Here is a 15,193-nt window from a genome sequence, read left to right as displayed (position 1 = left end):
CATTGGCTAATATATGCCAGATGACATGCAGTGGAGTTCGATGCCCATTGGAGAACTGGAGAACAACGTTTCTGGATACGTATATTCTCTCACTCACAAAGCAGAAGTTCTCATTTGATTCACAAGGTTTTGTTTTAGATATAATCTAGAGAAAATTCAATGGCTTTCAGACGTCCAAAATCACTTTTTTTTTTCCCTCTCTCTGGCATAATAGGGTTTGTGAGATGTATACTAAACACCTACCTACAGGTAAGGTGAATTTGAAACCACAAGAAACAAGCTTTGAGATGCCCTGTGAGGGTTTTTTTTTTTTTTTTTTTTTTTTTTGTAAAAGAAACTATGCAGGGATTTCCCTTTCATAGCTGTGTTTTGGAATATAATTTGGAAATAGATATCAAATCTTTATACACCTTCTGGCCATTTGGCTTAAGAAAGTACCTCTGCCCTCCTTATTTAATTAATTATTTATTCTTATTTATTTTTTTAATTTTAGACTCACCATCGCACCCTTCCTGGTCAGGAGTTTAGGTTTGGTGATTTAGGAGGGACTGAATCGGCTCTTCATCAAATTGGGAAGTTTTAACGATTTAACCGACACCCTGAATTTAGAGATGGGATCTTTTGCTGATACTATATATTTGGTGTCAGTTTGAGATCTTATCCATTTATTTATTATTTACCTTTCACAGGAGTTACCATTTAAAACCTTTGACTTAAATGATCAAATGGCGGAAGAGCAATGGGCAACATTGCCTAAGCTCTTTTCCTTCTTTTCACAAGAAGGAAGAGCCACTATTGTTATGTTATATTAAGGAGAGACCCTGAAATATATTTTTCCTGAGTATTTTTGTGGAAATTTCCAGAACTTTAAAGTGTTTCTTTTGGTAAAATAAATTTTATCAAGCTATCATCAGTTGAGTGTGCATTTGATTCATTATGAACCCGAACACATGCAACAATATACATTGTTTTACCATCAATAATTTATAACTAGAAACTAAAATCAATGCTTTTTTTAATATTCATCATTAATGTTCTTTACTGAATAATTCTGACAGAACAGGGAATGATGGAAATTAGTAGGAAAATGTTTAATGCATATACATAATTTAAGGAACACTGTACTCATTAATATATTTAAGTATACCTGATAACATATTTTCATCAAGTAGTTTTATAAAATATCAATTTATTTTCAATAAAGAACACTTACCTAAAACTTTCACACCATTGTTATGAGCTGCAGAAATCCATCCACATGGTGGAATAGTTACTAAATGATGACTAAAGTATACAAAAATATCTACAAGAGACCAGTGTGTGAAATAATAACAATCTTCAGCTTTACAGCCATGCACAAACCTATTCAAAATTCAATCATATTAGTTTCTGTATTTTTATATACACTATATTAGTCCTGCTGCAAAGAAGTCAAAATGAGAATATGGTACTTCCGGCTAAATCGCAGAATAGGCTGCATCGGTCAATGCTGTGTTTACTTCTCTTATGCTTGGACACGCCTTTTTCTAATGTAATATTGGTTATGCCCAGGGATAAATAGAACGGCTAGGTCATTCCTTTGTTCGACTCCTCGCCGACGCAAGCCACATAGAGCGGGTGAACTGGAAGTAATCTGACGTGTCTGTATTGCACCTGCTCTGATTTCGCGCGTTTAAAACTGTAGTTTCATTCATTTGCGAGACGATTTTCTGGAGGTCGCATATCCCAAATTAATTTTAATCGTACATAGTTGTTTTCTAATAATGCAAATATTTAATAATTTGTGTATATATATATAGTTTTAATCAGTTTTCCTTTTAAATTCTATATTTAAAGTATCCTTTATGTAATATGGCTTCTTGTGCTGTAGCAACGTGCCGTAACGCTTATAGAAATACGAAAGGAAGAGATATTGTATTTCATGTTTTTCCAAAGGACAATTTGCTTTTAACGAAAGAATGGATACATAAATGTCGAAGACAGGATTCTATTAATGTGAAAAACGTAAGAATTTGCGGCGAACATTTTCTGTGCAGTGATTATGAAGATGACATAAGAAATCGCTTGCTTGGTTTGCCCCAAAAGAAATTGTTGAAATGCAATACTGTGCCGAAAGTAAATTTATCATGTGCAGTAAATGAAATAACACTAAGGAATCGGAGACATCTGAAAAGAAAACTAATGCAGAGTGCTTTTGAAAGATGAATTAAGCCCAAAGAAAATTTATTTTGAGGCTGAGAACAAAATTGAAGCTGATAATAATAAATCAAATGTGAATGATTTTGAAATAAAATTCACAAGTGACAATGTCCTAAGCGATAATATCTCTGAATGCCCTAAGTGTAAAGATAAACAAGAATGTATTGATAATTTGAAGAACAAAATAATATCCTTAGAAAATTGTAATAAAATATTGAAAAATAAAGACAGAAAAATTTTAGAATGTTTGCTCAGCGACAAAGAAGGTGGACGACATCTAGAAAGAAATTTCTATCGGAAATTCAGGAATTAAAATCCCAAACAGCGAAATTTAGGAAAAAACAGCACGAATCGGAGTATTTGGAAAAAGCATATTTTTACAAAGACGCAGATTAACACATTGCTAGAAAAGAAGGAAAAAATAAGGTGGACTAGTGAAGATATTTCATGTTGCATTGTCATAAAAGCTCTATTATCTAAAGGCTACAATTTTTGGAAAGAAAAAATGGGAATTCCTTTACCTAGCACTAACACATTAAGGAGATGTAAGGAGATGATGCGCTAAATTTTCATGTAGTCCAGGAATTCAGAGTGATGTTCTTGCTGTAATGAAGGAACAATGCGAATATTTGAATTCTGTAGAAAAAATAGGCATTCTCGGTTTCGACGAAATGCATATAAATTCTAAACTCTGACTCTAAACTGGACCAAATTCTCGGTACTTTTCAAAAAATGCAGTTTGTTTTAATCAGAGGTCTCATTTTGCAGTGGAAACAATATTTTTTTTTTTTTTTTTATTTTTTTTATTTTAACACTCCAATGAAGAAAGAACTTCTTTTTTCATTCATAAGACATATTCAATCATCTGGAGTAGAAGTGAAAGCAATAGTGTCTGATTTAGGACGACCTAATACTTTGTGGAAAGAGTTACAGATTTAGATTAATAGTTCTCAGTTTCCAAATCCAGTATTGCAAACGAAAAAATATGGGATTTTGCAGATTTAGCGCACTGCTTCAAATTACTGTTTTAGAAGATGGAACTGTTTTAAATGTTGATATTATTAAGGAGGTTTTTAAATTGAGATTCGGGAGAAATAAAATTGTGTCACAAACTAAAACCAAATTATTTAATGGTCAAGGGAGAGACAAAAAGTCGTCCCAGCGAAAACATTATTTTCAAGAACTACCGCAAAAGGTATACTCCACCTCACAGGAAATCAAAAAGCATCTTACTTCTTTGAGTTAATCGACAATTTTTTGATGTTAGGAATAGTACCAAGCCATACCCTTCTTCAGATAAAATACTTAAAGCAGCATTTGGATTAAATTAACATCATGAAAAATAAATTCAAGTTTTGTAATTAATGAAGAAAGTCATTAGTGGATTACGAGTTCAGGGAAAATCCAGCATACTGCCTTTCCAAGAAAAGAATAATAATTTCAATAAATTCTCTTTTTGGCCTACACCAGGATTTGAAATCATTGTATGATGCTAAATATATTTTAACCTCTAGATTAACTCCGATTGCACTTGAAAGTCTCTTTAGTCAGATTCGATAGCTTGGTAGGTTTAATGACCATCCATCACCTAGTGAAGTTATACGCCGTTTGAAGCAATTAATACTCGTTAATAAGCTGTCAAATTTATCTTCCTAAATGTGCATGACTACAGAAAGCAGAAATATTGATTCATATTTAACATCAGAAATACTTGAAAGGGCTTTGAAAACTGAGGTGGAAGGTGCTTTTCCATTAAATACTATTGATGATTTGGATATCATAGAGGAACCTTCTGCTATGGCTTAGCGATTAGAATTGAATTCCGCCAGACAAATTTCGACCGCCAAAAAGAAGCATTAACTTATGTTGCAGGTTATATTGCCTACCGTGTGCGAGACAAAGACCCATCATTGGGAACAATATCTAAAAATAGCGCTGATGAGCCAATATATTATTCAGAATGGATTAAATTATTGTCCTTAGGAAGTTTAACTACACCTTCCCATTCATGGATGAATACAGTTTACGAGTTCGAAAACATATTTTGTGCAGTTCAGGTACAACTTACTATAAAGGGAAGCATGTAATTGGCTCTTTAATAAACTGGAGAAACATTATCCTGAAGTTAATAGAGAAGCAAATTCGTTTATTTTGCAGAGGGCGAACTTTTATTAGAATACGTTTCTTAAATAGAAATGCATATGTTTTTTCCCAAAGAAAAGCAACCCAAAAGGCAAAAAGTGGATTGCTTCGAATGTGGCAGCCAATAAATAATATTTCAACAACTTGAAATTGCATTATGACTGTACAAGTAAGCATATATAATATGTTTTGATTTGAAATATTTCTAGATGACATTTTAGAAGTAAATAGCGTAACACATATTTCAAATGAGAACTAATTTTGTTAAGTTATTGTTAAAGTTATTTTTATAGTATCCTGTGTTGTTATTGATTCGATTTTGTGCTAGCTTAGCATTCTACATAAAATATAATAACATAACATTAAAGTAATTAACATAAGACCTGCCTCCTTAACCTCCACTTTTGAAAAATTAAATAATTTTTTTAGGTAATGTGAGTAAAGTTGTTTTGTCTAAATTAAGATAACACTGTTACATATATTTATTTAAATGTAATACTGATGTAAGCAGAGTTATAAAATTATTTTAAAAAATATATGCTATTATATTGAATCGGGAGAAAAATATACCAATGTAAAATTTACAATTAGACTCAAACTTAGATTAGCAAAAATTCTGAAAACTATGCTAATTTAAGGTTGTTTTTTTGATTAATTTTAAATAGCTGTTATTATAGTTATCTTAGAAGCAGTAGCAGAGTTCTCTTAGTTAGCACGCAGATAAAGAAATGATTAGAAATAAACAGGCATTTAAAGAAAAAACTCCCTGCAAATTAAAAAAAAAAAAGGAACTTGCTAAGAGTAGCGTATTTTATCTGTTATTTTAAAATTGAGTAAGTACTATTAAATTTTTTAATGTTCGGTGTAAAACGCATACTGCAGTAACATTGTCTCTTCTAAATTATAACTATCTTTCACACACAGCTCATTTTAAACGCTGGTTCTTAGAATTTAAAACGCTAATTTCTATGTTGTCAATTGCATCTCCGCACTCAGTGTCATCATGGCTACATCATCACTCCCCACTGCCTGTTTCAGGGGGAAAAGCTCTATGAGCTAGCCCGTCCTGGGTTATGCCTCTTCTCAAAAACAGGTTGTAAGTATGCTATAGCTTTGTATTTAAAGAAGACTTAAATTATATTTTAACTGAGTTGAAATGTTAGGCTTATAATGTTCTGAGCGAGATTTTTTTAATTATAAATCACTCACAAATGTTCTCACAAATATCTCTCACAAATGTATTATTAAGATACCAAATGATTGAAAATATCGAATGCATAATTTAAAAATTATAACCGTCACTTCTGAAAATACAGAAAAGAATTCTTTTACTTAAAGAACGATTTGATTATTGATGAGTGTGTCTAATTCGGTGTTTACTGCAGAATGGATGAGTATCTGAATTTGGATTTTTTTTATCAGTTGGAGCAAAGAGGTAAAGAAGCGTTATTGAGTAGTGTATGGAGAAAAGTTTGATTGCAATATTGTATAAGTGCCCAATTTGTGAAATTTATATGAAACTAGTAGAACAAAAGAACTATATAGATGGATTTGAGTGGATGTGTAGAGTTACTGGAGGCGAATGTAAGCACAGAATTTCAAGGTCTGTTCGAAAGAACTTGTGGTTTGCGAAGAGTAAACTGAGCATGTGTGATGTTTTGCGGGTTACCTATATGTGGTTGGGTAAGTGCAGGAATGATTTTACACAAACGGAATTACGTATTGCTAAAAATACGGTGACAGATTGGAAAAATTTTTGTAGAGAAGTATGCATGGAGTTATTCCTGAAGGAGAAGGTGATGTTGGGTGGGGAAGGCGTGATTGTGAAAACTGACGAAAGTAAGTTTGGCAAGCAAAAGTATCATAGAGGAAAAAGAGTCGAAGGAAGATGGGTTTTTCATTTGGTTGAAAGAAAAAAAGATAAATGCATGTTTAGAGTGGTTGAAAACAGAGGTGCCGAAATATTGTTGGAAATCATTAAAGAGAATGTTCTACCAGGATCGACTGTTATATCGGATTGCTGGAAAGCATACGACTGTCTCGAGTTCGAAGGATATGCGCACCTGAAAGTCAATCATAGCTTGCATTTTAAAGATCCAGAGACAGGTGCGCATATTAATAGTACTGAGGAAACTTGGGCAGCAATCAAAAGAAGTTTCCGTGCTTCTCGTAACGCAAAAGGACAGTTTGATTCCTATCTTGCAGAATACATTTGGAGAAGGAAACACAAGAAATCCGATGCCAGCCAATTGATGCATATATTTCTCAGTGAGATCACAGACATATATTCTGCCAAAAGGAGAGGACTGAAAGTAAGTTTCATTTATTATTATTGACTTAAGTAAAATATTGGGTGCTTGTCAAATACTGCAGTTTGGATGTTCGGTAGTTGCTTTATTCTGGTAGCTTTATTTTTGTTTTGTATCATTTTATTGGGACACATTTTTTTACAACTCGAATCAATGGAGTTGACTGCGTGCGAGTTCTCGTAATTCTCTGATTTTTTTAAGTGAAAGCAGATTTCTGAGTATATGAGCAATGCAGAGTTTATTTAATGTCTGATTTTTTTAAGTGAAAATAAATTGACGTGTACATGGCCAAAGCCAATGTAGTGTGCAATGCCGAGTTTGTGCAATTCTCTGATGTTTTCTAATGTGAAAATAGATCGATGTGTACATGGGAAAAGCCAATGTGGTGCGCAATGCCGAGGTTGTGCGTGATGCTGAGTTTACACAATTGTCTGATGTTTTTTTAAGTGAAAATAGATCTATGTGTACATGGGCAAAGCCAATGTGGTACACAATGCCGAGTTTGTGTAATTCTCTGATGTTTTTTAAGTGAAAATAGATCGATGTGTATATGGGCAAAGCCAATGTGGGGCGCAATGCCGAGGTTGTGTGCGATGCCGAGTTTGTGCAATTCTATGATGCTTAAGCGAAAATAGATCGATGTATACATGGGCAAAGTCAACGTGGTGCGCAATGCCGAGTTTGAGCAATTCTCTAATTTTTTTTTAAGTGAAAATAGATGGATGTGCACATGGACACCGAGTTTGTGGAGTTCTTTGATGTTTTTTGTGCGAATACTGATCTCTGTTTACAAGGGCAAACGAGGTTGTGTGCGATGCGGAGCAGTAATGTAACTTTATTTATGTGCAATGTTTAACAAATCGTTTGTGTGTTTTAAATTTGTATTATTGTGTTCATTGTAAATCATATAATCATATTTGAGACATCTTTTTTGTTATTTACATTGTATTTTTAATTGTTTGGTTTTGATATGTTGATAATGCTTTCCGACTTACGATAAATATCAATAGTCGAACGATCTACTCAACAGTAGCAAAACTGTAAATTTTGACTCTTTAAGTAATGTTTACCTCATTATTTTAATATGTAGTGTTTGGTATCATAATTGCACTTGATAATATGTGTGTGTATGCATATGTGAAGCATTGTTTATTGTTCCAAATTTGTAGCATTTATTTTCTTATATTATTTTCTTTCATTGCGAGAAATTAGATTTTTTTTAAATGCATAGAATTCTAGTATGCCTACTATGGCGTGATTTAGGAATTTTAAAAACTGATATGAAAGCTGTAATGATGTTCATATGCAATAAAAAATATTCTTCTTTTTTATTAATGTAAAGTTTAAAATTTTTAGAAAATAATGAAAATTGTCTAATTATTGGTATGTAAGGAATTATGTCATTACGTAGCAATAAGGTAATTTGTAAAAATGATAAAATTGAAATGTTCCACAATAGGAATTTAAATTTAAAAAAAAAAAATTATTTGCGTATAAATGCTTTAATAAAAATCTTTGAAAATATTGAAGCTGTACAAGTATTAGAGACTACGACGTTGTTTATCATTTTAATAATTGGTAGAATTTGCTCACTGTATCATAGTAATTTTAAATATAAACAATTTATTATACTTATTATCAGTAACGCCAAAGCTTAAATGTTATAAATGTAAACTTAAAGAATTTGACATTAATTTACAATAATAAACAATTTATTATTGTTATTTTTAAGAGAAAATTGAAAGTACGCGTAGTGTAAATGTGAGAATACATTGTGATGTCACAAGCTTAGTCCCACCCATTTATGGACGTCACATAGCTCCGCCTTCTCAACTTTGTTGATGCAGCCTATTCCGCGCTCTTACCGTACTTCCTTATTATATCAGGCCCCCAAATTAAATAGCTAAAAAACGAAGATATATCTCCAAAATATTGCCACATGTTCTTTTACCTCGCTACATGTTACACCTCAGTTGACTGGTGATTAATTTTGGAGGGTTGCTATAATACGGAAGTATGGAGAATACTACTTAGCAGTTCAATTAAATTTCACCATGACCATGCATTATCGAGCATATCAGAAATTAAATGTTCAAGCCAAGACAACTTTACAATACTGTAATGATAAGATAATTTAAACACATTCAGTTAATAAAAAAGGTAGACTTTTTATTATGTTTTTTGCATTTAATTAAGTTTTAAATTTATTTTAGGTGACTTACTACAAATAAACCTTCACACAAATTTTAAGCTTGCTTAGTTTATCAAGGCTTCATTGTTATAAATATATATAAGTCACTTTCTCTAAGAAGCTTCAAATGAAGCTTTAATCAACTAAAACTGCACATAAAACAATTGTTACATTGTAAGAACAATATTTAAACTAATAATGACTGCTGCCATTACATATAATTTTAGTGCTGCCAACAATATTGTTACGAAATGTACAGGTACGGTGAGATAGCTCTTCCCCGCAAAGAAGGTTTAGGGTTGCTATAAAATGGCAAAGGAATGCAGAGCTGCCACATATGGCAAGAAATCACCCATTTGGCGACAAAATTGGCGATATGCCATGGACGGATGAAGAACATTCTGACACGAATTTTTGCTGGTTTAGCCCAAAATGTTCTCGAACATAAGACATAAGCTATATAAACTCTGCTGGTCCACAGTCAGTGTGTGCCTGGTCTAGAGAGCGAGTCAATCAAGCTGACAGCCGGGCAGCGAGTGCCGAGTGGGTTGTCGAGTGAACCGAAGGAGTCTCATAGTGTATCACAGTTAGTGCATTGTCGAGAGAGCGTGTTAAGCTCCGGGAACAACTGAACCGAAGAGTCGGGAGCTATGCTCTGTGTGTCCTCGAGTGCATCACGAATTGTAACGTGGAGAGTCTCAAGAGTACGTGAAGTTCCAAGAACGACCGAGCACAGTCAGGAGCTGTACTCTGGTGCTTTGCAGTGAAGCTGTCTCCGTTATTGCCTGACAGTGTGAAGGTTATGTCGCTGATTGTTCCAGCATGTTTATTGTAGATCTTTGACGACTGTAAAAGTGACTTTGGAGCTGTCCTGATCAGTATTGGCTAAATAAAGTGTGTTTCGATATTTCATCATCAAGTGTCGCAATTATTCATTCCAAATCCTCACGAACACCATACGAACGTGAAGGAAGAATATAACGTAACGACTGGTGTCAGAAAATAACATAACAATATTAAATATACCACATTCATATACTCTTTGATAATTTAAAAATTGAAGATGTACATAACTGTGATTACCAGCAGTACTACAGCAGAAAAATTCAAATTTCTGTTAGTTGTAAGGATTACTTTCTGTAATCTAGTAATATGAATGTCAATTAAAGTATATTTATCAATACCACATCACTTTAAACAGAACTTCTCATTAAGATTTTTAAGATATAAAATTAAAGTGCAGCTTAAATTCAAAAGTATTTTTTATTTTCTCTATTTTTTTAATTTTAAAATCTTACCTGCAGCTTAATTTTGAAGTAATATAGTACTAAATTGCATATTATATTTCTTTTTTTCACTTTCTAAACTTTTTTATACTTCTTTTATATACTATTCTTGGGAAATTATAGTTTATGCAACTCTATTTTGCATGAAAAAGATTTTCAAAAACCTAAATTGAGATTTCACGAATCAATCACAGATACAGCGATGTTCTAATTTTGTTAGTTTAAGTAGCAGGTTTTAAAAATACATACCTATCCTCTAAATATCCTCCTTTCATATCATGGCAGATTAAGGTTTTTGGACAATCACGTTCAATTCTATTTCTCAGGGGGGCGGCTGTTACATATTTTGCAATCGCATCTTCCCATTCCTTTAGTTCTTCTATTTGTGTAATAGGGGAGCATTCAGCCTATAAAAACAATAGATTGTTAATGTTAATAAAGTATAACTTAAATAACTCATGAAATTACTTACATTCATTATCTACGTATTCAAAATAGTTACTGCACATTTCATAATTCATAAGCTAAACTTTAAACTTCAATTTGCAGCATAAAGATGAATTGAAGGGTTGTCAAAATAGATATCTCAGTGTTTAAAAGAAAATAAATAGAAGCACCAACCTGAACTACCACTAATAACAAATACGTTTACAATCTGCAACCTATGCGCTAAAATGAATTAAAAAAAAGAAAAAGAAAGGAAAGAAAGGAAAAGGGAGAAAGAAGATTAACAAGAAACTTTCCGAATTTTTCAGCTGATTATAACATTGCATTATTCTTTATCTTATAAACTAATCGGCATCTAACTTAAATAGTTAATGAAGTTATCTTAGCTATTCTCAAATATAGATTCTCTCTATTCTCAAATATAGCTATTCTCTATCTTAGCTATTCTCAAATATATTTCAAATATAGAGGGTGTACTGTAAATGTTGTGGCAATAAGGATATCATAAGGATTAAGAATTGCATAGGAACCCATGCCCGGAAATGTCAGGGGTAAGTGGTAGCAGAGGTAGACGATGGGAAAAGAAACAAGAGTGATTAATTTGAAATATTTATTGAACGTGAATACAAATGGTGTATGACATCTTGAATGTTACAACAGATGCTAAGTTTGCACCATCAGACGCCAAACATGCCTGACATACACGGACCATTTATTGCCGAACATGTTCAAACACATCAGGAGTTTCTTTGATTGTAGCAGCTGCGCAGGCGAGTCTTGCCAGATTGTGATACAAGACACTTTTGATGGCTTCTCACAAAAAGAAATCAAGGCTTGATGAATCCGGTAAGCATGGGGGCCAGGGAACTGGTCCACCAAGGCCAATCCATCGAAGTGGAAATGATCTGTTTAAATGGCTACAAACATCCAATCCAAAATGAGCAGGCACCTCTAATGTTGGAAACATTTGGTGTAACATCATCATGCAAATCGGGAAGAATCTACTCCAGAAAGATAAAATAATTTGTGACATTCAAATGGTGTGTCGGTGTCAGGCATGTTTAGCGTCTGATGGTGAAACTTAGAGCATCTGTTGCAACATTCCAGCTATTGTATACCATTTGTATTCATGTCCAATAAATGATTCAAATTAATCACTCTTGCTTCTTTTCCCATCTTCTACCTCTGCTACCATTTACTCTGGACATTTCCAGGTATAGGATTCTATGCAACTCTTAATCCTTATGATCTGCCCTAACTCCCCTAAAAGTTCGTCGAAACATTTACGGTACACCCTGTATATTTAGTTATGTTGCTCCTATAAAAGGATGATTCATTTTTAAGCCTATGACATTCTTTTCCAAAACTTTTTTCCCACAAGTACGTGAAAAGGAGATAATCAGATAACCGGCACTTGGCGAAGTTCCGAAAATCGCATTCGCCAACTTGGGAGATAGGCACCAAACAGTTGGAAGAGTGTTTAGGTTGCTAGCCCAGATGTTAAGAAAGATAGGGAAAATGAAAGGGATATTTTCTTTCTATATGGTTGATACTTTGCACTGGGTGTGGTGACTTTGCAGATAAATCTTTGTGCTGATGATTAGATGACTTTGTCAGTAGACGTTTTGAATTCGCTGTTTAATTATTTTCTAAATAAATTAATTATACTTGTAATTAGAATAAGATAATTTTATTTTTATAAAAGAAAATTAGGTACTATTCGGTTTCGAGGGCCATAAAAAATCGCCAACTATTGTTGATGCCAATGCTGCCAAAAATAATTGTGGCAATCCTAATAATTGTGGCAAGAAAGGAAGTATAATACAGTCAAAAGTCGTTAATCCGGACTCGTCGGGACTTCGCCGATTCCGGATTATCGATTTTTCCGGATTATAGATCATCAGTTTAAATCGCATAAGATGGCATGCAGAAATTCTAAAATTAAAAATATGAAACCGTAATTTATGAAATAAAGAACAATTATGATCTAAAGGGTATCAAAATTTACAAAAAAAAAGCTTAATATTTATTTGTTTACTTTATTAAACATTTCTTTCAATGTAAGTTGTTTCGTTTTATGTGATAATACTTTCTCTTTAATTCTATAAACAGACATAATTTTTTGTTCACTTACAAAGTTCCGCTGTTCAAGTCCCGTTAATTGCTGTGCCGAGAATACCGACTAACTTGTCAATCGAAATTTTTTCGTTTTCACTAACCTCTCTGTCACATTCTTCATGTCTTTATCCATTTTTTGCAGCAATTCCACTTTTTGTTTGATGGACATCGAAATATACTTTCGTTTTGTACGATCCTTTGGGAGCTCCAGAATCAAAAATTCTATTTGACATAATCGAAAGTTAAAGTTTACTTTTTTAGTATTGCTCTTACAGTTTGCAAAAAATAATAAGCCGGATCCAATTCGAAAATTAAGGAACAACGCAATCATCAACATTAACTGAAATAGATAATTAGATAATTTTAGCTTACACCGTCCGTTATACATAAAATGCACACGCGAAAATGTATTCTGCGCTTGCGCACACGCAAATACGCAGTCGTAAGAGGTCTTACGCGCACGCGTAAACGCCTATGCGCATGTGTCAACGTGGAGCATGCGCAGAAAGTTTTTAGCTTTGAGGTCCGGATTATAGATCATTCCAAATTATGGGTGTCCGAATTAACGACTTTTGACTGTAGTAAATAACGAAGACTGATGTTTTAATTTAGATGAAAGGTTAATTTCATATAATACTTTTTTATTATTATAATCAGTTTTATTATTATAATCCTAGGATTTTTTTGGAAGAGTAAAAATACTCCATGACTTTATGGCAGGTTGCGTTCTGTATGGTCACAAATAAATTACTTATTAAATCAATGACATTTATTTACAATTTACATAGTGAAGAAAAAAGAACATTCTACAAAACATATCACGCCGCATTTATGCACGCTAGCTATAACAGCACACGCACGAGGAAGACTAACTACAACAAATCAGTTCACTTCACTTGAGAGAAAAGTACAGAGTTTAGTTGCAGCACTGCTATATATGAAAACACAAACAGTTAACATTTAATTTAAAAGTTCATTGCATGGTTGCCGCAACTTTTTTAGGAGGAGTGAAATACGGAAATAGCATAAACTACATAGACACAAATTTTCTATTAAAAAAAAAAAAAGCACTTTTTTAATGGACAAAATGAAATAGAAAAAAAGGAGGATGATATTTTGGTTTTTGACAATTACTGCATATGTTAAGTATTAGTAGAAAATATTAAACATTATAAATAAAAGAATTTGTTTTACATTAAACATTCTAAATGAAATATTTATTCAATATTACAAATTTAATATCCTTTTCCTCTGATTTTTCCACAATGTTACAGCTGATTTCCTTACAATATCAAAACTCTTTCAAAATTAAAGTTACAAAAAACATTTATTCTTGGTTACATTACAATTTTAATCTCTTTTCCCTGATTTCCTTACAGTATCACAGCTCTTTCAAAATTAAAGTCACAAAAAACATTTTTCCTTGGTTACGTTACAATTCTAATCTCCTTTTCCTCTGATTTTTTCACAAGGTTACTGCTCTTTCAAAATTAAAATCACCAAAACCATTTCCCCTTTGTTCTTTGAAATTTGTGCTTTTCTCAAATATTCTCCTTAGACTATCCAGTTGTTTTTCCTCCAATCTATTTCTCCTATTTGATTTGATCCTATTTTGAGTAGAAAACCCTCTTTCACAAACAGCCGTTGACAAAGGTATAGTCATGACTATTTGTGCCAGGGCTGTAAATCCAGGGTATGACAAAGGTATAGTCATGACTATTTGTGCCAGGGATATAAGAGTTCAACATCTAAACTCGATGAGAACAACAAATTGGCAAACTGTTTAAATTTGAATTCTCTGTAGCGTGAATAAAAACACTCTATTTCAAGGTGCTCTTGCTTTAACTCTTCTCCTGAAACACCCAAAACCGAAGCAGAATCTGGCCTATCATAATGTTTAATAACATTATCTCATGACTCCAATCTTGATGATCCTGTTTTTGTAACACAAGAGGGATTCAACAAAACATCAAAATCCTGCAAAAGATGCATCTGCTGCAAATTAAATCTTTCTTGCAGATTCTCTATCAGTGCACTCAAAAAAGCATTTTAGCACTCATGAAATCATTTAAAGATTTAGTAGAAATAGATAATTTAATATCTTGAACTCGATGATACCCATTATTAAGAGTTGACTCTAAATTTCCTTTAGATGAGTGCCACGACCTTCCTCCTTTTTCATTTCCTGCATGTGATTAACAGTTGATTCTAGACTGTTAACCAACACAGAGAAGTCCACATCATTGCTCTGAAAAATTCTACTGACTTTGTTCATAATCAGTAACACATCTCTCAAAAATGACAAGGTGGCTGCAAATGAAAATTGTAAGCATTGTTTAAGTAGTCCTGAGCCCTTTTCCATAGGATTTCTTGTTTTTCTGTTTGAAATTATGTCTGTCAGGACAAGGATCACAGCATCATAACTGATATGACATGCATCAATTGCATTCCCAAATGACAACCACCGAACAGCATTTATGTCTTTGAGAGTTATGCTTGGC

The 15,193-nt window shown here is 33.0% G+C and overlaps 1 protein-coding gene across 1 annotated transcript in view; it reads right to left on the bottom strand.

The window, feature by feature from the left end:
- ENGase (cytosolic endo-beta-N-acetylglucosaminidase) overlaps positions 1-15,193 on the bottom strand; it is a 131,681-nt gene that overhangs the window by 105,377 nt on the left and 11,111 nt on the right. Inside the window, exons 2-3 of the mRNA XM_085823494.1 lie at positions 10,377-10,534; positions 1,214-1,362 (exon numbers count right to left, since the gene is read on the bottom strand). Of these exons, the coding sequence (XP_085679620.1) occupies positions 1,214-1,362; positions 10,377-10,534 (307 nt within the window). The remainder of the gene's footprint in view (positions 1-1,213; positions 1,363-10,376; positions 10,535-15,193) is intronic.

The sequence above is a fragment of the Stegodyphus dumicola genome, chromosome 9 (assembly GCF_044657685.1).
Source record: "Stegodyphus dumicola isolate Sdum_Otavi_A_Nest chromosome 9, ASM4465768v1".
Classification (NCBI taxonomy): Eukaryota; Metazoa; Arthropoda; class Arachnida; order Araneae; family Eresidae; genus Stegodyphus; species Stegodyphus dumicola.
Note: the sequence above shows the minus strand (reverse complement) of the source record. Positions and strands in the feature narration are given on the sequence as shown.